We start from the raw sequence: 24,393 nt of genomic DNA on the forward strand, positions 1-24,393 counted from the left end.
AAGGTGGGCAGATCACCTAAGGCCAGGAGTTCGAGACCAGCCTGGCCAACACTGCGAAACCCCATCTCTACTAAAAATACAAAACCACTAAAAATATAAAAATTAGTCGGGTGTGGCAGCGGGGGCCTGTAATCCGAGCAACTAGGGAGGCTGAGGCACCGAGAATAACTTGAACTCATGATGCAGTGGTTGCAGTGAGTGAAGATCACATCATTGCACGCCAGCCTGGGTGGCAGAGGGACTCTGTCTCAAAAAAAGAGGGTGGGGGGCGCAGGACGTGGTTGACCTGGATGGCATGTAAGGGGGTTGGTGGGGGTGGGGGGAGGAACCGAGGAGGTGCTGGGACTATGGGACTTGCTCCTATGTATCCATCGGTGATCTGGTTGGCACCATGGAGGCTGGGGCGAAGGCAGGGGTGGGGGGGAAGGGGGACAGAGCTAGGTTGTAAATTGACAATTGTCCCCAGGCAATCCCTTGGTATGGGAAAGTTCCAGAGGTGCCTGGTTTAAGCTTCCGTCTTTGGAACTAATAAGCAAACACATTAGATAAGCTTACAGTGTAGAGAGTGTCTGGTGGAGAGAAGGTAAATGTTAATCGGATTCCTTTTTTTTTTTCTTTTTTGAGACAGGTGTCACTCTGTCGCCCAGGGTGGAGTGCAGTGGCGCTATCGCGCAGTCTTTACCTCCCAGGGCTCAGGTGATCCTCCCACCTCTGCCTCCCCAGTGGCTGGGACTACAGGCGCACACTACCATGCCCGGCTACTTTTTTATATTTTTAGTAGAGACAGGGTTTCGCTATCTTGCCCAGACTGGTCTCAAACTCCAGTTCTCAAGCGATCCTGCCTGCCTCGGCCTCCCAAAGTACTGGGATTACAGGCGTGAGCCACAGCGCCACCCTATAATTGCATTCCTAAAGAGCTAAGTCGGAGGTGTGGGGAAAGGAGAAAGGTAAAAATAGTTCATTTTTCAAAGAAAAATCTACTGTCTACTAGGGCCTTTGCACATGTTCTCATCTGCACTGTGCTTCCCTCTTTTTTTCTATTTATTTATCTTCCAGATCTCAGCTGCAGCTGCAGTTCCTCAGGATAACCTCCAACTTCTCGAAGATACTCACCATGATTGATTAGTATGTCATACTAGGCAAGTAGTTCCATGAAGAGAAGATCCGTATCTCTCAGTCTCACTGTATGCGGAGCGGGTAGCTCTGCACCTACGATCCTTAATAAGAACAGTATTTATGAACTGAACGACCCAAGGTTTAACCACTCCCCACTTACGCAAGAAGCCTTCCGGAGGGACAAGTCTACAGGCGCCGCGCGTCGTAACGACGTCACTTCCGCCGGAAGGTTCTCTTGAGGAACCACTCAGATTCCTGTCACTTCTCAAAGCATCTCCGTCGATAACATGGCTCTGCCACCCTTTTTCGGCCAAGGTCGCCCAGGCCCGCCGCCCCCGCAGCCGCCGCCTCCTGCTCCTTTCGGCTGTCCGCCACCGCCGCTGCCCTCCCCGGCTTTCCCGCCTCCTCTCCCCCAGCGGCCCGGCCCTTTTCCGGGGACCTCCACCCCTTTCCTTCAGCCTCCGCTGGCTCTGCAGCCCCGAGCCTCCGCGGAAGCCTCCCGCGGCGGCGGCGGCGGCGGCGGCGCTGGCGCCTTCTACCCGGTGCCACCACCGCCGCTGCCTCCTCCGCCGCCCCAGTGCCGGCCCTTCCCGGGGACTGACGCCGGCGAGCGACCGCGGCCGCCGCCTCCCGGCCCGGGGCCGCCTTGGAGCCAGCGCTGGCCTGAGGCGCCGCCGCCGCCGGCGGACGTGCTCGGGGATGCGGCCCTCCAGCGCCTGCGCGACCGGCAGTGGCTGGAGGCGGTGTTCGGGACCCCGCGGCGGGCGGGCTGTCCGGTGCCCCAGCGCACGCACGCTGGGCCCAGCCTTGGCGAAGTGCGAGCGCGATTGCGCGGGGCTCTGCGCCTGGTGCGACGGCTGCGCGGCCTGAGCCAGACTCTGCGCGAGGCCGAAGCCGACGGCGCGGCCTGGGCCTTGTTGTATTCCCAGGCCATACCGCTGCGCGCGGAACTGGCCGAGCGGCTACAGCCGTTGACCCAGGCTGCCTATGTGGGCGAGGCGCGGAGGAGACTGGAGAGGGTCCGGCGCCGCCGGCTGCGGCTTCGCGAGAGGGCCCGGGAACGCGAGGCCGAGCGGGAGGCAGAGGCCGCGCGGGCAGTGGAACGCGAGCAGGAGATTGACCGCTGGAGGGTGAAGTGTGTGCAGGAGGTGGAGGAGAAGAAGCGGGTGAGAGCAGCGGCCGCGGATGGGGGTAGGAGTGATGGTGGTTGGAACCTGGAGCACCAGGAGGCTTTAAACTTCCATTTCCCAGGGCTAAGCCTCTGTCCTTACGCGCAAAATGAAGCGACAGCTAACCTTCCCACCTGATACCACCATGTTAATTTTGTGTTAATGATGTAGACAAAAGTTCCAGGTGCACTGTAAAGTCCTGTAAACACAAAGTATAGGATTACACAGTGGCATTGCACGAGTGACGGGTCTCCTCTATCCTGCTCCAACATTGTCCACTTACTTTCAAAACCAGTGTCTACTTCCTTGTGTCTTGTGCTGCCCTAGGTGATTTTAAGAATACAAAATATAGGCCGGGCGCGGTGGCCTATGCCTGTAATCCCAGCACTTTGGGAGGCTGAGGCGGGTGGATCACGAGGTCAGGAGTTCAAGGCCAGCCTGGCCAAGATGGTGAAACCCCGTCTCTACTAAAAATATAAAAATTAGCCATGCCTGGTAGCGGGCGCCTGAAATCCCAGCTACTCGGGAGGCCGAGACAGGAGAATCGCTTGAACTCGGGGGGTGGAGGTTGCAGTAAGCCGAGATCACACCACTGCACTCCAGCCTGGGCGACAGAGCAAGACTGTCTCAAAAAAAAAAAAATAAATAAATGAAAAGAGAGCTTCGGGACCCTACCTTAAGGAATATATATACTCCAATTAGCTGATGGGGCAATAGTGATTCCCCGAGGATTCCTTTGTTGACAAAGTTTCAAACCATGTATCCCCAAGTTCAGCAGTAGTGTTTCGGAGCATTTACTATATATACTAGGAGCTGTGGTAAGGTCATTACATATACCAGATCTTGAATGTTTATAACAGCCTTGAGAAGTAGGAAGTATTATGCTAATTTTACAGGTTAGGAAGTTGAGGCATAGAGAGGTTAACTTGCCAACAGTCACACAACCAGTTTGTGGCAGTTTCCCATATATGATCCCAAGTTGTCTAATTCCAAAGCGTGTTGATCGCAGCCTCTTTTGGGCCAGGGTAAAACTGGAAATTGTTCAGATAGTTCTCTAAGGCATTTTGTTTTTTAAAATTTTTTATTTTTTTATTTTTTTGAGACGGAGTTTTGCTCTTGTTGCCCAGGCTGGAGTGCAATGGCACAATCTAGGCTCACCACAACCTCCACCTCCTGTGTTCAAGCGATTCTCCTGCCTCAGCTTCCTGAGTAGCTAGACTTACAGGCATGCGCCACTACACCCCAGCTAATTGTATATTTTTAGTAGAGACAGGGTTTCTCCATGTTGGTCAGACTGGTCTTGAACTCCTGACCTCAGGTGATCCACCTGCCTCTGCCTCCCAAAGTGCTGGGATTATAGGCATGAGCCACTGCACCCAGCCGTCTAAGGCATTTTCATTACCTTTGAGTGCCTCTGGGTTTCCCTTCCCTCCTCATTATTTCTATTATTATTACATTGTAATACATAATGAAATAATTATACAACTCACCATAATGTAGAAACAGTGGGAGCCCTGAGCTTGTTTTCCTGCAACTAGACAGCCACATCTGGGAGTGATAGGAGACAGTGACAGATCATCAGGCTTTAGATTCTCCATAAGGAGCCCACAACCTAGATCCCTCCCATGCGCAGTTCACTTTTTTGTGCTGCTATGAGAATCTAATGCTCCCGTTGCTGATCTGACAGGAGGCGGAGCTCAGGTGGTAATACAAGCAATGGGGGAGTGGCTGTAAATAGAGATGAGACTTGACTTGCTCACCTGCCTCATCTTTTGCTGTGTGATCTGGTTCCTAACAGGCCATGGACTGGTTCCCATGCGTGGCTTCGGGTTTGTTGACCCCTGGCTTAGAGATCTGTGGGAGATCATGTCAGTATAGCGTGGTGTGTGTTAGGAATTCAACTGTAGGTGCTGTAAAAGCCCAAGAAGGGACATCTAATTTACTGAGGAAATGCTTCCCAAATGATGTAATGACACGTAAGCTGAGTGTGTTTTTTTTTTTTTTTTTGGAGACAGAGTCTCGCACTGTTGCCCGGACTGGAGTGCAGTAGTGTGGTCTCGGCTCACTGCAATCTCCACCTCCCAGATTCAAGTGATTATCCTGCCTCAGCCTCCAGAGTAGCTGGGATTACAGGCGCACACCCACCACTCCTGGCTATAAGCTGAGTCTTAAAGGAAAAATCCACCAGGTGAAGGTAATAGATGCAGTTCCGTGGAAACAGAGTAATCCAAACGGAGAAGTGAACAGCTTGGTGTTGGCTGTAGTGGTGGAATTACAGGCACTTATTTGACAGATGGGGGAGAGCACTTTAGGCAGGAGGATTCTCTCCACCACCCACGGTGGGGATTTTTTATTTTACTTATTTTATTTTTTTAAAGAGACAGGGTTAGGGCCGGGCATGGTGGCTCACGCCTGTAATCCCAGCACTTTGGGAAGCCAAGGTGGATGGAGCACCTGAGGTCAGGAGTTGGAGACCAGCCTAGTCAACATGGTGAAACTCTGTCTATACTAAAAATACAAAAAATTAGCAGGGTATGGTGGCGGGTGCCTGTAATCCTAGCTACTTGGGAGGCTGAGGCAGGGAATCACTTGAACCCAGGAGGCGGAGGTTGCAGTGAGCCAAGATCGCGCCATTGCACTCCAACCTGGACGACAGACAGACTCCATCTCAAAAAAAAAAAAAAAAGGGTTGGGGGCAGGTGCGGTGGCTCACTCCTATAATCCTAGCATTTTGGGAGGCTGAGGCAGGCAGATTACTTGAGCCCAGGAGTTCCAGACCAGCCTGGGCAAAATAGAGAAACCTCGTCTTTACAAAAAACAACAATTAACTGGGCATGGTGATGCTGTAATCACACTACTGCGCTCCAGCCTGGGCAATAGAATGAGAGCCTGTCTCAAAAAAAATACAAAGTTTCATTCTGTTGCCCAGGCTGGAGTGTAGTGGGTTTGTCATAGTCTGTAGCTTTGAACTGGTCTCAAAGTGATCCTCTCGCCTTAGCCTCCTGAGTAGGAATAGCTAGGGACACAAGCCATTATGCCCAGCTTCCATGATGAGGATATTGGAGACAGAGTCTTAATGAGGAGTGGCTTGAGGAACTGGGGTTGCTTAGTCTGTATGTGAACTAAGTCAAGAGTAGGATAGCAATCTTTGATATTTGAAAAGCTGTCACATGGAAGAGATTCTTGGGACTTCAGAGCAGTGGAGCACAAACATAGGTTGTCACTAAGAGACCTTTGTAGAGGTCTCAGCCTTTCCAGCCACATTCCTTATCCTCCCTGGGAATCTGAATCTTCAAGTCTAGGGAGTCTGCATTTTTAACAAGAGTCTAAGCTTAACAAGGTAAGTTGGATACCTGCTCCCTGCACTGCACTTTGAGAAACACTGAGGAAGAAACAAAACCAGTGCTATGTAGAAGATACAGAGAGGAGAGGTTCCTCTTTAAGATGAAGGTTGTACCATCAGTGGAGGGGGATAACCTTTTAGCTAGAGAGGAGTTGTGCAAGGCCTAGGAAATTGGGATGTAGATTCAGTAGAGTCTCTCTTAACCTGGAAACTGTCAGATCCTTTAAAATCTAACCACTGGGCAGCTATTCTCTGCTGTAAGTTTGTTCCTAATACGAGGTCTCATGGGCTTTGTTTCTCCTCCAGGAGCAGGAACTCAAAGCAGCCGCTGATGGTGTACTATCTGAAGTGAGGAAAAAACAAGCAGATACCAAAAGAATGGTGGACATTCTTCGGGCTTTGGAGAAATTGAGGAAATTGAGGAAAGAGGCTGCAGCAAGGAAAGGTAACTGTGACTTTGCATTTTTTTCCTTGTTCCTTTCCCCTTCTTTACTCTAGTGCCTCCCACCCCAAATATTATTGAGGGAAAAATACTTGAAACTTCATGATTTTCACCTTGTAGGGTAGCTGGGTTTGTCAGCAGTAAGTCATAACTTCTGAAGGAGGAAGCCTCAGAAGATGTTTAGCCTTTGGTAGCCCAGGTTGAAAAGAGAGGCAAGTGTGGGAACTCACTGCACTGTCTTCCTGTTGACTTATCATTCCTACCCCAGGCATTTCTGGCCACACTCTTCTGAGTGGGCTTGTCATGGCTAGTCAACTTTGCCTTGTGCCAAAGTGAAAGCTTTTCACCCTTACTGGGTGCTCCAGAAAGTGTTGAAAACTTGGCATGCTTCTTCAGATACATTTTAAATCGGAATTATTTCTATTTGAAGAGGTATGAATGGTTGGACAGGGCAGGGATTGCAGACTGTGTGGATTTCCCCACCTTCCCTGCATGTAACTGGTCTCTTCTTGCCTCTGGAGGAAGCACCAGACACTATAGCCCGGCAGTTCAAGCTTCTCCACAGAAATTTGTTCCAATCGTGCTGGCTTTCTTTTTTTTTTTTTTTTTTTGAGACGGAGTCTTGCTCTGCCACCCAGGCTGGAGTGCAGTGGCCGCATCTCAGCTCACTGCAAGCTCCGCCTCCTGGGTTTACGCCATTCTCCTGCCTCAGCCTCCCGAGTAGCTGGGACTACAGGCGCCCGCCTCGTCGCCCGGCTAGTTTTTTGTATTTTTAAGTAGAGACAGGGTTTCACCGTATTAGCCAGGATGGTCTTGATCTCCTGACCTCGTGATCCGCCCGTCTCGGCCTCCCAAAGTGCTGGGATTACAGGCTTGAGCCACTGCGCCCGGCCATGCTGGCTTTCTAGAAGTTACCCAGTTGTGCTTTCCATTTGCCTGTCTGGATCTTAGCTGTTTTCATTCTGTTCATCTGGAGGGCCCTCAGTCCCATCTTCGCCATTTTAGGATCTCACTATTCAAAACCAAATACACGTGCAGCATCCTTCATCCTTCCCTGATCTGGACTAAAGTAACGTCCTGTTGCTTCTCACTTGCACCCGCTTTGGACCACATGCTGATTTATTTAGTAGATTGTAGGCCTTTGGTATTCACCAGAGGTATTTGAGAGTGTACAAATTAGCAAATGCCACTCTATTAACAAATGATTTCCCCTGTGTTATTTAAAATATAAATGAAAACTGGGATTCTTTTAGACCCTTAAGAAAGTTGTGTTGGAATATGACCATTTTGTAGTCACTCAGGCTCATTTGCCAGCCAAGTGATTGGCTTCTGCATACTAGCCTTCAGAGTGGCTAATTCACACCCAGACCTCCATTGTCTGGAAACAGATGTCTCCATTGTGGTACTCTCAGGGTGCTTGTAAAGCAGAGGGAAGTTAGCATCTGCTTTGTCTACTCATCTCTCTTTTTCACCTGAAAGCAAAACCTGAGAGCTATTTAATATTCCCTCACCTCCCATTCTCTGTGAGGTGAGTGCTCAGTAAACTTCTGCCAAGTAATTTACCAGCATTTCCCAATATTAGTCTTCCTCAGTTTGGTCCAAAAGCAGGAGGACATTTTAGGAAAATCATGATCTATAGAAACAAACAGACTTTGTGGCTTTAACTGACTTGAGTGTAAAATGATTTGGTAAGCAGCAGCTGGTTGCATGCATACTTAAAATGAACAGCTAACTTCTCTCTTCAAGATATGTGCACCTCCAACTAAGTGCTAAATGATGAGACTGGATGTTTTAGCAGGACCACGTTGTAAATTGTCTTATGGGCCATGCTAGAGTTCTCACTCACACTTAAAGCTGTGGGGAACCACTGAAAGTTTTTAAGTGAAATGATGGCAAAGATCAGTGCTAGTAGAGCAGAGAAAGTTTTGGAGCGTCCAGGAGAGAGAGAGAAGGGCAGAGAGACTGGTAAGGCTATTGGGCATGGATAGTATGGAAGCATAAGCTGAGCGACGTCAGTGTAGGAGAATTGAGAGATAGTGAATAATTCAAGTGATAGTGAATAATTCAGTAATTCACAATTATTAGTGAATAATTCTCAAGTCAAAGAATTGAGAGATAATGAATAAAGGTATACGTGTATATACCCATGTACGTATAAATAAATAACTTAGGGAACTCAGAGTACAGGAACTAAAGGGAAAAGAAATGACTTCCAGGTTCTAGCCTCACCTACTGAATAAGTGAAGATAGCTTTTTTTTTCTTTTTTTTTTAAAGACAGGGTCTTACACTGTCGCCTAGGCTGAAGTGCAGTGATGCAATCGTAATTCACTGCAGCCTTATACTCCCAGGCACAAGCAATCCTCCCTCCTCAGCCTCCTGAGTAGTAGGGACTACAGGTGCACACTACCACACCTGGCTAATTTTTAAATGGGTTTCGCCATGTTGCCCAAGCTGGTCTCGAACTCCTGGGCTCAAGCGATTCTCCCATGTTGGCCTCCCAAAGTTGTAGATTACAGGTGTGAGCCACTGTGCCTGGCCGATACTATTCTAATGAAGAAGGAAAACAAAGGAGGAAGAACAGGTTTGGGGTTGACAAGTTCAGTTGGGGACCTGTTGAGTTTGAGGTGTGTGTGGTACATCCTAGATAAGAGTTCATTAGCATGTAGCCATGAGTCAAAATGACCTTAAGGAGATTGTACAGCATGAGATGAGGGCCAAAAAGACAAAATCATAAGGAATGTCAAAATCAAGGTAGAAGATGAGGAGAGCAAAAAAGAGACTAAGAGGTCAGAGAGATGGGAGGAAAAGATAGACTCCCAGCTTCCTTCTGGAAAGTGGCAAGTGCTTAGAGAGATTGTGTAGTCTTGGTGATATGGTTCGGCTGTGTCCCCACCCAAATCTCATCTTGAATTGTAGCTTCCATAATTCCCACATGTTGTGGGAGGGACCTGCTGGGAGGTAATTGAATCATGGGGACAGGTCACATGCTGTTCTTGTGATTATAAGTCTCATGACATCTGATGGATTTATAAAGGAGAGTTCCCTTGCACACGCCCTCTTTGCCTGTCCCCATGTAAGATATGACTTTGCTCCTCCTTCCCCTTCTGCCATGGTTGTGAAGCCTCCCCAGCCATGTGGAACTGTGAGTGAATTAAACCTCTTTTATAAATTACCCAGTTTCAAGTATATCTTTATTGGCAGCGTGAGAATGGACTAATACACTTGGACAGGTTACTTGAACTTCTCTGAACCTTGGTTTCCTCATCTGCAAAAAGGGAGTAATGATATTACCTACCCATGGGGTGTTGTAAGGATTAAATTAATAAATATGTGTAAAGTACTTAAAACAGTCCTGGCACATAGTAAATGCTATATACGTGTTTCATATTATTATTCTTTTTATTATCAAGAAATAAGAAACATCTGTGGGGGCCGGGCGCGGTGGCTCAAGCCTGTAATCCCAGCACTTTGGGAGGCCGAGATGGGCGGATCACGAGGTCAGGAGATCAAGACCATCCTGGCTAACACGGTGAAACCCCGTCTCTACTAAAAAATACAAAAAACTAGCCAGGCGAGGTGGCGGGCGCCTGTAGTCCCAGCTACTCCGGAGGCTGAGGCAGGAGAATGGTGTAAACCCGGGAGGCGGAGCTTGCAGTGAGCTGAGATCCAGCCACTGCACTCCAGCCCGGGCCACAGAGCGAGACTCCGTCTCAAAAAAAAAAAAAAAAAAAAAAGAAACATCTGTGGGAATTAGTATCCAACTGGTCATTCGTGACCTATGCTAGGGGCATTTCAGTGGAGTGATGGGGGTAGAAGCCAGACTACAATAGGTTAGAGAATGAATATGATACAAGAAAAGCAAACAGAGAATTAAACTTATTAAAAGATAGCCTGTGAAGAAAAGGAAAGAGCAAAATCAGTATCTGGCAATATGTATGGTAGTGGTGATGTTGAGGGGTGTTATGTGTCTTCGGGTCATGGGGAAATCTTAAGCGTTTTTAAAATTACTGAGAGGAGTAAGTAGAAGGGGAAGGGTCAGAGAGAAGCAGGAAGAATAGTTGATGGCTCAAGGTTCTATGGAAGGTAGGATGATTCACATCCCAGGTGGAGGGATTAACTTAAGTGAAGAAGGAACCGTCTTACACAAGCATGAAAATGAAGGAGATGAAGATGGGTAGTGATGCAGGTGAGTGCAAGCAGGGACAGATTTGAGGGATTTCCTGCCTGCTGGCTTTTCTCTGGGTAAATGGTTTGCTGAGCGCCAGTAGAGAAGTGGGGCTTTAGGAGAGCATTGAAGGTTTGAAATAACTGCTGTGAGGAATGGGTGACAGCCAACCAGAGACTTGTGGAAGATGGTTGCAGGGGGTGCTGTGGGTCCAGCTGACATATATTGGCAATGGATCACACAATCAAATGACCTCTTCCAGTAGTACTGTAGCTGGCAGGTGAGCACAGAGCATGGGGCTGTTGGGGTTTTGCTTTATGGGATCACTGAGTTTTGTGGCAAAGGAGTAGCAGAAGGATAGAATCTGATACATCAGGTCTGGAGGTTTTGATGAAGCTGCTAAATGGGTCTCTGGGGAGAAGGAACTAAAAGTACTATAAGGGAGAAAGTTGTAGTGGGGGAAGAGAATAATCAAGTTTAAGATTGAAGAGGCAGAAAGTTTTTTCTGATAATGCCAAGGTCCAAAGACTGAACAAGACTGCAAGCATGTGACTAAAGGGGAATAGAGGCAAAGGCATTGGTGTCTAGGAGCTGCAGGACTAGGAGGGCAGTGAGTGGTAGAAGTGGAGAGAACCTAGAAGGTGCCAGGAGGAAGACTGTGTGAGGAGTGCTATTCCTTTTTCTTTCTTTCTTTCTTTTCTTTTTTTTTTTTTTGAGACGGAGTTTTACTCTTGTTGCCCCGGTTGGAGTGCAGTGGTGGAATCTCGGCTCACTGCAACCTCCGCCTCCCGGGTTCAAGCGATTCTCCTGCCTCAGCCTCTGGAGTAGCTGAGATTACAGGCATGTGCCACCACACCCAGCTAATTTTTGTATTTTTTTTAGTAGAGATGGGGTTTCACCGTGTTGGTCAGGCTGGTCTCGAACTCCTGAACTTAGGTAATCCACCCACCTTGGCCTCCCAAAGTGCTGGGATTACAGGTGTGAGCCACCACTCCCTGCCCAGGAGTGCCATTTCTGAGGGAATATGTTACGTTGACCAGGGAGTGATCAATGAGGGGCCGAGAGAGATGTGGGTTGGTGGCCCGGGCTTAGCAGCCCACATCTCTTCATGGGGTCTTTAGGCTAATATAGGATGATGGAGTATCTGTGTATTTGGCCATACACAGATTTTAGTAGTTGCAACAGAGACTGTGTGGCTTACAGAATCTAAAGTATTTACTACCTGTAAAGGTAAAGAAATGAAACAAAACCATTAGATTATTGCAAAACAGAGTGACAGTTTAAATTTGTCAGCGTGTAAGAATTTTGTGTATACTTGAAAAACATTCGCCTGGCAACTTAGAGGATAAATTTGAGTTGTTGTGTTTCTGTAGTTGAGAATGAGTGAATGGAAACCTGTTGAAGCAAAGCAGTTAGGAGAAAATCATCTAGAGAAATGTTAGCCTTGAGAGTGAGTTCCACAACCACTTAGCTGTAGTGGTTGAAGAAGGAAAGAATCCTACCTCCAAATTACAACTTTACAAGAAACAGAACTACTAACCTTGAGAAACCATTATTTATGCCATTTATCAGCCCAAACTGAAAATGTAGTGCTCAAAGCTGGCACTATTGTATAACACAAGTTGCAGCATAAATTGTTAAAACCCTGTTGAAGGGCTGCGCATAGTGGCTCTTGCCTGTAATCCCAGCACTTTGGGAGGCCGAGGCGGGAGGTTCATGAGGTCAAGAGATCGAGAGTATCCTGGCCAACATGGTGAAACCCTGTGTCTACTAAAAATACAAAAATTAGTTGGGCATGGTGGCGGATGCCTGTAATCCCAGCTACTTGGGAGGCTGAGGCAGAATCGCTTGAACCCAGGAGTCAGAGGTTGCAGTGAGGCGAGATCACGCCACTGCACTCCAGTCTGGTGACAGAGTGAGACTCCCTCTCAAAACAAAACAAAACAAACAAAAAAACCTTGTTGAAAATCATTCATTTGTTGAAGAAGTATCTATTAATTATCTTCTCTGTGTCAATTGTTAGGTAACTGAGCAAATGTATAGCTTTTTTAGGAAGCAGTTTAGAATACATTTTGTTAGTCTTGAAAGTAAGTATTCACAAACATTTCCACTCTTGAGAATTTTTCTTTTCTTTTTTTTTTTTTTTTTTTTTGAGATGGAGTTTTGCTCTTGTTGCCCAGGCTGGAATGCCATGGCATGATCTCGGCTCACTGCAAGCCCTGCCTTACGGTTTCAAGTGATTCTCCTGTCTCAGCCTTCTGAGTAGCTGGGATTACAGGCACCTGCCACCTCGCCTAGCTAATTTTTGTATTTTTAGTAGAGACAGGGTTTCACCATGTTGGCCAGGCTGGTCTCAAATTCCTGACCTCGTGATCCACCCGCCTCTGCCTCCCAAAGTGCTGGGATTACAGGCATGAGCCACCATGTCCGGCCAAAGATTTTTCTTAGAGAAATCCATAGGAAGGAAAAAAGTAACATGCCCAAGAATATTCATTGTATCACTATGTAACAGGATATTTGGAATAACTTGTAGGTGTCCAGGAGTATAGAACTTGATAAGTATACTCTAGTGCATTGATTTGATGAAATAGGATACAGCCATTAAGTAATTATGAAGATTGGAGAAGAATGTACAGAATCAACAGGGAGAAGTGGAAATTACATATATACATAACGTTGAACTATATGAAGTTGCTAATACATGGACAAAAAGACTTGAAGAGAACGTGGGAAAGTATAAAATGGTTGATTATGGTAATGGGATTAGGAGTTTTTTTTTTCTTTCTTTCTTCTATCTGGTATTCTTTTTTTAAAATTTTTTTTTGGAGATAAGAGTCTCGCTCTGTCACCCAGGCCAGAGTGCAGTGGCATGTTCTCGGCTCACTGCAGCCTCCACCTCCTGGTTTCAGGCGATTCTTCTGGCTTAGCCTGCTGAGTAGCTAGAACTACAGGCATACACCACCATGCCTGGCTAATTTTTTTGTATTTTTAGTGGATATGGGGTTTCACCATGTTGGTCAGGCTGGTCTCGAACTCCTGAGCTCAGGCAATCCGCTTGCCTCAGTCTCCCAAAGTGCTAGGTTTACAGGTGTGATCCACCACACCTGGCCCTGTATCTGGTATTGCTAAAATGCATGGGTAATGTATTTTCCTTTAAAATCTTTTTTTTTTTTTTTTTTTTTGAGGCGGAGTCTCGCTCTGTCGCCCGGACTGGAGTGCAGTGGCCGGATCTCAGCTCACTGCAAGCTTCGCCTCCCGGGTTTACACCATTCTTCTGCCTCAGCCTCCCGAGTAGCTGGGACTACAGGCGCCCGCCACCTCGCCCGGCTAGTTTTTGTATTTTTAGTAGAGACGGGGTTTCACCGTGTTAGCCAGGATGGTCTCGATCTCCTGACCTCGTGATCCGCCCGTCTCGGCCTCCCAAAGTGCTGGGATTACAGGCTTGAGCCACCACGCCCGGCCTCCTTTAAAATCTTAAAGGACTGACAGGATAGATCACACCCACATCACTCTACATTGATTCACCTAGCAGCTTTTCTATTGTAGGGAAATTATGGTAGTGACTGCAGAATTTGCAGTCCACTCAAGTATTCATTAAGTTAAAATCTTTTTTTCTTATGAAACTTTATGAAAAATTTCTCACATGTACAAAAATAGAATACATAAATACTCATCATCATCTATGATACCATTGTCACACCAAAAAAATTAGCAATAATTCTTTGATATCACCTAATAACCAGACTATTTTCCCGGCTGTGGCTTTAGATATGTTGGCTATACTGTTAGCTGATCTCATAGTTAAATCAGGATAATAACCATCCCAGTTTTACTGGGACGTGGGGCTTCCAGTGCTACATGTGGGCAAACCAAAACAGTTGGTCAGCCTACTGTCAGCAGCAGACTGCAAGGTCAGTGTAGTTGGTTAAGTGTATCTTCCTCCCCATCCAAGTGTACACTCCCAAAATTCACACTCAGAGTGATACTGAGGGAATTTCACAAACAATGAAGTTAAGACAAGTTCCTCCCTTTAGTGAGCTCACTGTTTCAAGTGGAGGATCAAGACCATCAGAAATAAACAAAGTGGAGGCCAGGTATGGTGGCTCATGCCTTTAATCCCAGCGCTTTGGGAGGCCGAGGCGGCCGGATCACCTGAGGTTGGGAGTTTGAGACCAGCCTGACCAACATGGAGAAACCCTGTCTCTACTAAAAATACAAAAATTAACTAGGTGTGGTGGCACATGCCTGTAATCCCAGCTACTCGGGAGGCTGAGGCAGGAGAATTGTTTGAACCCAGGAGGCGGAGGTTGCGGTGGGCTGAGATGCACCATTGCACTCCAGCCTGGGCAACAAGAGTGAAACTCAGTCTCAAAAAAAAAAAAAAAGAAAAAGAAAGTCAGAGATTAAATGGTGTGATCCAGAGGGAGGAGTTGAGAAAGTCAGGGTAGGGTCAGGGTAATTGAATACTCAAAAACATCAAATTGAGCCTTAAAGATTGGGTAAAATTTCCAAATTTTAACTGATACATACTGTAGGTAGGACTTTGAACCTGCTCATTATAACACAGATTTTTGTGATAAGAAAAAGTGTGTAAAAGGCCATTTGGGTTGGATGCAGTGGCTCACTTTGGGAAGCCAAGCTGGTAGATTGCTTGAGTCCAGGAGTTGGAGATTAGCCTGGGCAACATAGCAAGACCTCATACAAAACTTTTTTTTTTTTTTTTTGGGAGATAAAGTCTCATTCTGTCACCCAGGTTGGAGTGCAGTGGTGCAATCTCTGCTCACTGCAAGCTCCACCTCCTTCTGCATTCACACCATTCTCCTGCCTCAGCCTCCCGAGTAGCTGGGACTACAGGTACCCGCCACCACGCCCGGCTAATTTTTTGTATTTTTAGTAGAGACAGGTTTCATCGTGTTAGCCAGGATGGTCTCGATCTCCTGACCTTGTGAGACGTCATACAAAAACTTTACAAATTAGTAGGTAGGGCCAGGCACAGTAGCTCATGCCTGTAATCCCAGCACTTTGGGAGGCCAAGGCAGGAGGATTGCTTGACCAGGAGTTTAAGACCAGCTTGAGAAAAATAGGGAGACCCTGTCTCTACAAAGATTAAAAAAAAATTGGCTAGATGTGGTGGCACATGCCTGTGGTCCCAGCTACTTGGGAGGCTGAGGTGGGAAGATCTCTTGGTCCCAGGAGGTCGAGGCTGCAGTGAGTCGTGATCATGCTGCTGCACTCCAGCCTGGGCAACAGAGTGAGACCCTGTCTCAAAAAAAAAGAAAAAAGAAAAAAGAAAAAGCCAGGCATGGTGGTGCACACCTGTAGTTGTAGCTACTTGGGAAGCCAAGGTGGGAGGATTGCTTGAGCCCAGGATTTTGAAGTTGCAGTGAGCTATGATCACACCACTTGTACTCCAGCCTGGGTGATAGAGTGAGGCCTGGTCTCAATAAATAAATAAATAAAATGCCAATTTGTTCTTTCTGCCCAGGGGTTTGTCCTCCAGCCTCAGCAGATGAGACTTTTGAGCATCATCTTCAGCGAATGAGAAAACTCATTAAAAAGCGCTCTGAACTATATGAAGCTGAAGAGAGAGCCCTCAGAGTTATGCTGGAAGGAGAACAAGAGGAAGAGAGGAAAAGAGAATTAGAAAAGAAACAAAGAAAAGAAAAAGAGAAAATTTTACTTCAGAAACGTGAAATTGAGTCCAAGTTGTTTGGGGATCCAGGTATGTTGCTCTATAACCAGTGGAGAAAATGAAAATACTAGATTCACAGCTCTTCTTACCACGGGTGAACTCAAGCTAAGAGGTGGTAGGCAGCAAATGACACCTTCCAGATTTGCAATTCTATGTCATAGAACTCATGGATACGGATGAAACACATTTGCTCATTCTGTCATAATCATAGGCTCAGTCACCTTGCCTTGAGAAATACATTGTGGATATCAAGCATGATAACATGGTATTGTGCTTTTCTCTTTCAGACGAGTTCCCACTTGCTCACCTCTTGGAGCCTTTCCGACAATATTACCTCCAAGCTGAGCACTCCCTACCAGCGCTCATCCAGATCAGGTCAGAGGAGCAGGCTCTCCATGTTGTCTTTCCCTTAGGTAGCAAGAAGCACTTGAAGAAGTGCTTACATTGTTTAGGTTTATTACTGTCTTTTTTTTAAGTTCCATAGGGAACTTAAAAAAAATTATGGGTTTATAATGTTTCCATATTCAAGGATGCTGCATACATGATGTTTAGTCCTCATTAATCCTTAAGAAGTTGATGTCCCTATTTTTATAGGTGAAGAAACAAACTCAGGTTGTGACTTGCTGTATTATCTCATGTTATAGATGTTATAGCTGTTACATTGATTTAAAGCATTGGTTTCCTTTTCCAAATTATCTTCGGGTGCTAACCAGACCCAGGAAAAAGAAACCCTCCACTATGTACTTGCCTGTGGAGATGGTTTAAGACCTGTGCTGACTTCTGAGCTCTTACAGGTCAAAGCCCAGAAACTTGGGAACAAGGAGGCACATCTGAATCTGCAGTTCTTAAGGAGCTAGGCAGAGTTTTCAGCTCTCTGGGTCTCTCTTTCCTCACCTATAAAATGAAGACTGTGGACTAGACTGTGGACTTCAAACTTGAGCAGAAGCACTCTTCCAAAATGCAGTCTTTGAGGAAACACTATGTAATTCATAAATGGAATGAATGGGTTCCCGAGGCATTATAAATCTGTTGTTGCCTAAAAGCACTTTGTTGTTTCTAGACTCCCATAAACATTTGCTTGGGGTCTAGGGGTCTTCAAAGAGTGATTTGAAAATCACTGAACTAAGTGATCTCTGATGTCCCTTCCAAAACCTCAGCTGTTTGTGATTCTCATGAAAGAATGCTCTTTAGCATATCAAGTTTATGTTCTTTTTTTTTTTTTTTGAGACGGAGTCTTGCTCTGTCACCCGGGCTGGAGTGCAGTGGCCGGATCTCAGCTCACTGCAAGCTCCGCCTCCTGGGTTCACGCCATTCTCCTGCCTCTCGCCCGGCTAGTTTTTTGTATTTTTAGTAGAGACGGGGTTTCACCGGGTTAGCCAGGATGGTCTTGATCTCCTGACCTCGTGATCTGCCCGTCTCGGCCCTCCCTGCTGGGATTACAGGCTTGAGCCACCGCGCCCGGCCTCAAGTTTATGTTCTAAGAAAAGTTTATTTTTTGCTAATATACAAGTTTTAGCTTTTAAACATAAGTACAGTTGATTCTCATTATTCATGACAGCTATATTCTCTGAAGTCACTGCAAACACTGATTTCAGACTACTGAACATCACTCCTAACGGAAACATAGGGTTAGGTAGATTCCTGGGAGCCTCTGGTCACAATGTTTTTGTCAGCTGATGAATACCTTATTGTATGTGTGTTTGTGTTAAAGACACCTTATTTAATATATGTTGTTGATTTACTAACATTGAACTCACGACTAATAGTACTCTACCTCATGCCTAAATGAAGCGTACCTAACACTTTCTCCACAAAGCACATCACAGCCTTCTTGCCATTAGGAACACTACACTTAAGGCCATTTTAAACAGTAAAGTCGTCAGTAAAAAGCACAAAAATATGGAAAATGTGGCACTAAATAGAGAAAAGAACCCATTTATATTAATAGTATGAGCTGAAAACAAGAAGGCAGAGTAAGTATTGCCTTCTTTGATCTCAGCTGGGAACAGTTCATTTTCATGACTCAGATTTTTTTGCCACTCTGTGTGTCTACGAGTATCCATGAAAGAGCTACAAGTGATGATTTGGGGGCTACAAATAAATTTTAGTTAGTAGGCACATATGCAAATATAGAATCTGTAAATAATGAGGATTGACTTAATTATTTGGTTATCCATAAGGCTATAAGTTCTTCAGAGTTTTTCCTCCTTTTATGTGTACATTTAAGAAATGTAGGCCGGGTACAGTGGCTCAAGCCTGTAATCCCAGCACTTTGGGAGGCCGAGATGGGCGGATCACAAGGTCAGGAGATCGAGACCACCCTGGCTAATACGGTGAAACCTCGTCTCTACTAAAAAATACAAAAAAAAACAAAAAACAAGCCGGGCGAGGTGGCGGGCGCCTGTAGTCCCAGCTACTCGGGAGGCTGAGGCAGGAGAATGGCATAAACCCGGGAGGCGGAGCTTGCAGTGAGCTGAGATCCGGCCACTGCACTCCAGCCTGGGCGACAGAGTGAGATTCCGTCTCAAAAAAAAAAAAAAAGTGTAGTCATTTTTTTGATTACTAGAAATCAAGTTCTGTAATAGATTAGTATATCAGTCATTTGAAAGCTAAGTCTTAGAATATGTAGTTGCTGGCCGGGCGCGGTGGCTCAAGCCTGTAATCCCAGCACTTTGGGAGGCCGAGACGGGCAGATCACGAGGTCAGGAGATCGAGACCATCCTGGCTAATACGGTGAAACCCTGTCTCTACTTAAAAATACAAAAAACTAGCCGGGCGAGGTGGCGGGCGCCTGTAGTCCCAGCTACTCGGGAGGCTGAGGCAGGAGAATGGCGTAAACCCGGGAGGCGGAGCTTGCAGTGAGCTGAGATCCGGCCACTGCACTCCAGCCTGGGTGGCAGAGCGAGACTCTGTCTCAAAAAAAAAAAAAAAAAAAAAAAAAAAAGAATATGTAGTTGCTGAACATCTTATTTGAAATAAAACAGAAATAAATAGTTGTTCTATAATGTTCTTATTAAGGCATGATTGGGATCAGTACCTGGTGCCATCCGATCATCCCAAAGGCAACTTCGTTCCCCAAGGATGGGTCCTTCCCCCGCTCCCCAGCAACGACATCTGGGCAACTGCTGTTAAGCTGCATTAGTAAGGATGCTCCAGGAGTGTGGTCCAGCCAATGCTCTTTCCAGCTCTAAATATTAGCAATGGTGCCATCTTTTGCTGTAGACTAAACTGCAACTTCTGAATTCCATGTGGCATTTCCCTACCCTGAAGTTATGCTTTCCTTCTGTGCTCTGTGCTGGCCAGAGGTGCCTCTTGAATCAGATTAATGTGGTTCTTCAAGAAAGGACTTAGGTGAACTGAGGTTTTTACCACAGGCAGTGAATGACCTTGGTTCACCAGATTTGCCTCTGTTTTGGGGGGCTTGGTCCAGAGTGACTTGTTAATTTATTCTAACTTCCTTGTGTGTTGAAGGGTAAGTACACTCAAACACTGAATACAGGTGTGCGATGGGTAGATTTCACAGCCCTTCCACTAATACTGAGTGTGAAGGCAAGCTTGATGCAAAACCTCCTGACCTTTCCTACCTGAAGAGCCCTTTGATTTCTAGGAATAAAGGTCAAAAATGTGTTACTTCTAGGAAGAAAGGTCAAAAACATGTTATCTTCGGTTTTGTTAATCCCAGTTTCAGTGCAGCTTGGGAGGCTGCTAATTAGGAAGATGGCAATGACTAGGCTGAGTTGCCAGAAAATATGGTGGCCTCGTCTTTTTATTCAGGTGGGGTACTTAGAAAACCTGAAGAGTACCCAAATTGGATTGTGTTTTAATGGACAATGGCTGTATTTTTTCCATGTTAGAAGGATCCTAATGAAAGCACCTGTTATTTTTAAGTTTCTAAGGGTCTAGTTGTTCAGAATCCCCAAGGATATTTCCCTAACCTCACTCAGTCACATTGTAGGAGCCAGTGTAGCTGTGGAATTATCTTAGGAACTCAAGCTTCTAAAACTATCCATGTAGTCAAATCTGGGGGAAAAGCAAATACAAATAATAAAATATATTTTTTATATTCATTAATAAATGCTGTTGTGCTTGGAGATGATCTCATATAACATGTCAATTTTTTGGTTCTGTTTTGATTTGGTTTTTGCCAATTATTTTGTTACATTTCCAAAAAACTAAATAAAAATCATTTTATTTTTTAGTTTGTGCCTTTGCTGCCAATTTCTTGCCTTCCAAATCACTTAACACACACTTTCACATTGATGAAATGTATTTTCATTCAAAAATTCAAATTTCTTAAGCAGGCATTTGTTACAGGAATGTGAATCTTAAACGCCAAACTTTATCTGCAAAATCCACATCTGGATTGGTAAAGATACCGTCAATTTTGGAAATAATGTTATGTACTGTAGTTGGAAGCTTTTGGGTGCAAGATACTAATGCCTTTGTCCCTTTTCTGTTGTTTAATTTGCATTAATTTATACATTATATAGAGTTAACAGATAGGGAATGAGAGCCACATGTCTCCAAAATTTATGTCTACGCTTATAAATCCTAAAATCTGATATGATTACCCTCGTAGAACTCCACAATCCTGTGTGCCTTTTTGTTAGATATCTCCACCATTTGCTCTCTGGTGAGATGCAGGAAGAGTAGAAATAAGGTGAATTGTACAATGTGTGTTTGGTGTCTGGACAGCCTTGCCACTAAGACATCTGCTGTGAGGGCAGGGAATGTGCTACAGGGACTCAGGAAAACTCAGCAGAACCCAAGAAGGTGGCATTTAGCCACAGATGGAGAAAAAAACAATCCCTTTTCCCTTCATCCCTTGCAAGGTTTAATAGAGTGAGCAGGCCGGGTATGGTGACTCACGCCTGTAATCCCAGCACTTTGGGAGGCCCATGCTGGTGGATCACCTGAGGTCGGGAGTTCAAGACCTGCCTGGCCAACATGGTGAAATCCCGTCTCTACTAAAAAAAAAAAAATTGGCCGGGCGCGGTGGCTCAAGCCTGTAATCCCAGCACTTTGGGAGGCCGAGACAGGCGGATCACAAGGTCAGGAGATCGAGACCATCCTGGCTAACACGGTGAAACCCCGTCTCTACTAAAAATACAAAAACTAGCTGGGCGAGGTGGCGGGCGCCTGTAGTCCCAGCTACTCGGGAGGCTGAGGCAGGAGAATGGTGTAAACCTGGGAGGCAGAGCTTGCAGTGAGCTGAGATCCGGCCACTGCACTCCAGTCTGGGCAACAGAGCGAGACTCCGCCTCAAAAAAAAATAAATAAATAAAAATAAAATAAAAATAAAAATACAAAAATTAGCCAGGCATGATGGCAGGCGCCTGTAATCCCAGCTACTTGGGAGGCTGAGGCAGGAGAACCACTTGAAGCCAGGAGGTGGAGGTTGCAGTGAGCCGAGATCACACCATTGTACTCCAGCCTGGGCAACAGAGCGAGACTCTTGTCTCAAAACAAAATTTTTTTAAAAAGTAGTTGTTTTAGTATTTATTTGTAAGATTTTCCTGGTTTATTACCTGTATAGTGGTGGTGGCAGCAGTCGCTGGTTCTTTCAGGTTTAGAGAGACTCATGGTAGTATCTTTAATGAACTGTACTTTCAAGAATATGAGCAGTGTTACTGTAATCATCCCACAGTCTTTTTTTTTTTTTTTTTTTACTTGGGAAAATTTCAAATACATTCAAAAATAAAGAGAATAGTACAATGATTTTTTTCCATGTACCCATCATCCAGCTTTCAAGTCATTATCAGCTCATGGCCAATCTTGTTTCATTTGTGCATCCTCCACTCACCCTAGATTATTTTGAAGCCAATCTCAGGCATCAAATTATGGCATCCGTAAATATTTCATTATGTAGCTTTAAGCGATTTTTTAAAAAATCTAACCACAGGACCATTATCACATCTAAATAAATGAATAACAACTCCTTAATATCACAAATATCCAGTCATTGTTCAAGTTGCCCTCTCATAAATGTGTTTTACATTTTGTTCAAACTAGGATCTAAATAGAATCCATACACTGTTGTTTGCATCCTTGTGATGCTGTGTCCCTCTGTTCTCGTATATACTGTAATTTAGTAGTTAAACAGAGCTGTACTGTCCAATATAGTAGCCACATTCAGCTACTGAGCACTTGAAATGATCTATTTGAGTTGAGATGTGCAATTACATATGTGGATCATATGTTTCAATTGGATAGTGCTGATCTAGAGGCTTGATCACATTTAGATTGGAATTTTCTGGCAGGAATACTTCACAGACATGATGTGTACTTCCAGTCAGGAGGCACTAATGTCTTGGCTTTTTTTGTGATGTTAGCAGCCACTGATAAGAGCTAGATTCATTCATTGATGGGGAGGGGAGTCAAAAATAGTGATAGTTTAATTCTGTCTTTCTTCAATTATTAACTAGAATACTTAAAAGAAAAACTGTACAAAAGCATTTGTTTTTAATAAATTCGGTAAATACAGAGAAGATTAGAAAGCTATGAGAGAAAGAGATTAGTTCTTAAATACTAAGGGTATTTAGCCCAAGTGGCTGAGTTTATGATGTCAAAGAATTTGCTTCTACAAGCCAACCAACTTAATCACCCTTAAAACCATTCATGCTCCTATGCCCATGTGACATTTGTAACAAGAAGCTTAGGTTTATACCATCTGTTGTAGCTATTCACTTATACATGCTTTGTCTGCAGGGAAGTTCTCCTGGTCTTTACAGGGTAAGTACAAAGTATATCTTATTCCATTTAAATAAGTATAATACGCAATATATGAAAGGAATGTGAACGCTCTGAAATAGTAGTGATTTATGGAATAGTGATTAAATGAGACATTATCAACTAAATTTGTTTTTCGCCACCTATTTGTCCCACATTTTTTTTTAATGTTTAGAACCTATAAGCTATTACTGGATGATGAGCCGTTTACCTTTTTGTGAATCCACAGAGTAGTTCCTGGCTTGCTGTTTCTGGGCCACACGTGAAGAGTATGTTTCCATGGCAGAGTTCATTTGCCTTTTGGAATAAATTTGGTTTTTCATAGCCTCCAAAGCAAAGATTAAGATCTCTGAGGCAAGTGGTGTTAGAGTGCATAACTGTGTAGAACTGTGGACACTTTCCTCAGCTTTGTTAATTCATGCTGGCCACAGTCTGGATACCAGGATTTAAATTATGTTCTTTAGGAAATGATTTTTTATTTACCATTTTCCAGGTACTGTGGTTAGGTGCTAAGGATGTAAGAAGGGGTGAACAGACAGGATTCCTGACCTGGAGTTTAGAGTGAAGAAGCTTAATGATTATAAGAGAATCATTAGAGACAATTGTGATAAGTGCTACAAGGAAAAGTACTTAACCAATTTATATATTTCATTCCAAATGTTTAAGTGCCTATTAAAGCTAACCAAAATACCAAATGCTTCCTAACCTCATACAGAATACAGGCAATCAGGAAGGTAGATACTAACCCAATAACAATAAAAATACGCTGAGTGCTTTGAAAGACATGGTTCTGAGATTATGAATTAGGATTTTTCTTCAAAAGCGTTCTGTGACACATTTAGTTGAAATAATAGAAAATATGTATCATATAGTAAGGGTAAGAGTCATTATTCAGTTTACATATATGTATGCTAGGAAATAAAAGTATACCATGAGTCACAGTAAAAAAAAAAAAAAGCGGGGGGGGGAACCAGGCACGGTGGCTCATGCCTGTAATCCTAGCACTTTGGGAGGCCGAGGTGGGCAGATCACGAGGTCAGGAAATTGAGACCATCCTGGCGAACATGATGAAACCCTGTCTCTACAAAAAATTAGCCAGCCGTGGTAGCGGGCGCCTTTAGTCCCAGCTACTCAGGAGGCTGAGGCAGGAGAATGGTGTGAACCCGGGAGGTGGAGCTTGCAGTGAGCAGGATCTCGCCACTGCACTCCAGCCTGGGCGACAGAGTGAGACTCCCTCTCAAAAAAAAAAATTTGTAAAGGCCACTGTGCTGGGTAGACCTAACCAAGTTTGAGAGTCAGGGAAGGCTTTTTTGAGGAAGTGATGTTTCAGCTGAGCTCTGAAAAATGGACAGCTTTTTCTATTTTTTTTTTCTTCTTGAGACAGTCTTGCTTTGTCACCCAGGCTGGAATGCAGTGGCGTGATCTTGGCTCACTGCAACCTTTGCCTCCTAGGTTCAAGCAGTTCTCCCACCTCAGCCTCCTGAGTAGCTGGGACTACAGGCATATGCCACTACACCAGGCTAATTTTTGTATTTTTAGTAAAGAGGGTTTTTCGCCATGTTGGCCAGGCAGGTCTCGAACTCCTGACCTCAAGTGATTCACCCACCTTGGCCTCCCAAAGTTCTGGGATTACAGGTGTGAGTCACCGTGCCCGGCCTTTGAGCAGCTTTTAATTGTGGGGAAGCGACAGGGAAGAACATAGTAAGTATCTGGAACAGCATATGCAAAGGTTCTGT

At 45.0% G+C, this 24,393-nt stretch overlaps 1 protein-coding gene across 1 annotated transcript; it reads left to right on the top strand.

Moving 5' to 3' along the window:
* The first annotated feature begins 1,252 nt into the window (after positions 1-1,252).
* Positions 1,253-20,019, top strand: PDCD7 (programmed cell death 7). The gene is made up of 5 exons (XM_033189754.1): positions 1,253-2,282; positions 5,935-6,073; positions 15,722-15,958; positions 16,216-16,303; positions 18,947-20,019. The coding sequence occupies exons 1-5, from the start codon at positions 1,404-1,406 to the stop codon at positions 19,068-19,070; spliced, it is 1,467 nt and encodes a 488-aa protein (XP_033045645.1). The 5' UTR covers positions 1,253-1,403; the 3' UTR covers positions 19,071-20,019.
* Positions 20,020-24,393: the final 4,374 nt, after the last annotated feature.

This window comes from Trachypithecus francoisi, unplaced genomic scaffold, assembly GCF_009764315.1.
Source record: "Trachypithecus francoisi isolate TF-2019V2 unplaced genomic scaffold, Tfra_2.0 Lachesis_group3, whole genome shotgun sequence".
In the NCBI taxonomy this organism is placed as follows: Eukaryota; Metazoa; Chordata; class Mammalia; order Primates; family Cercopithecidae; genus Trachypithecus; species Trachypithecus francoisi.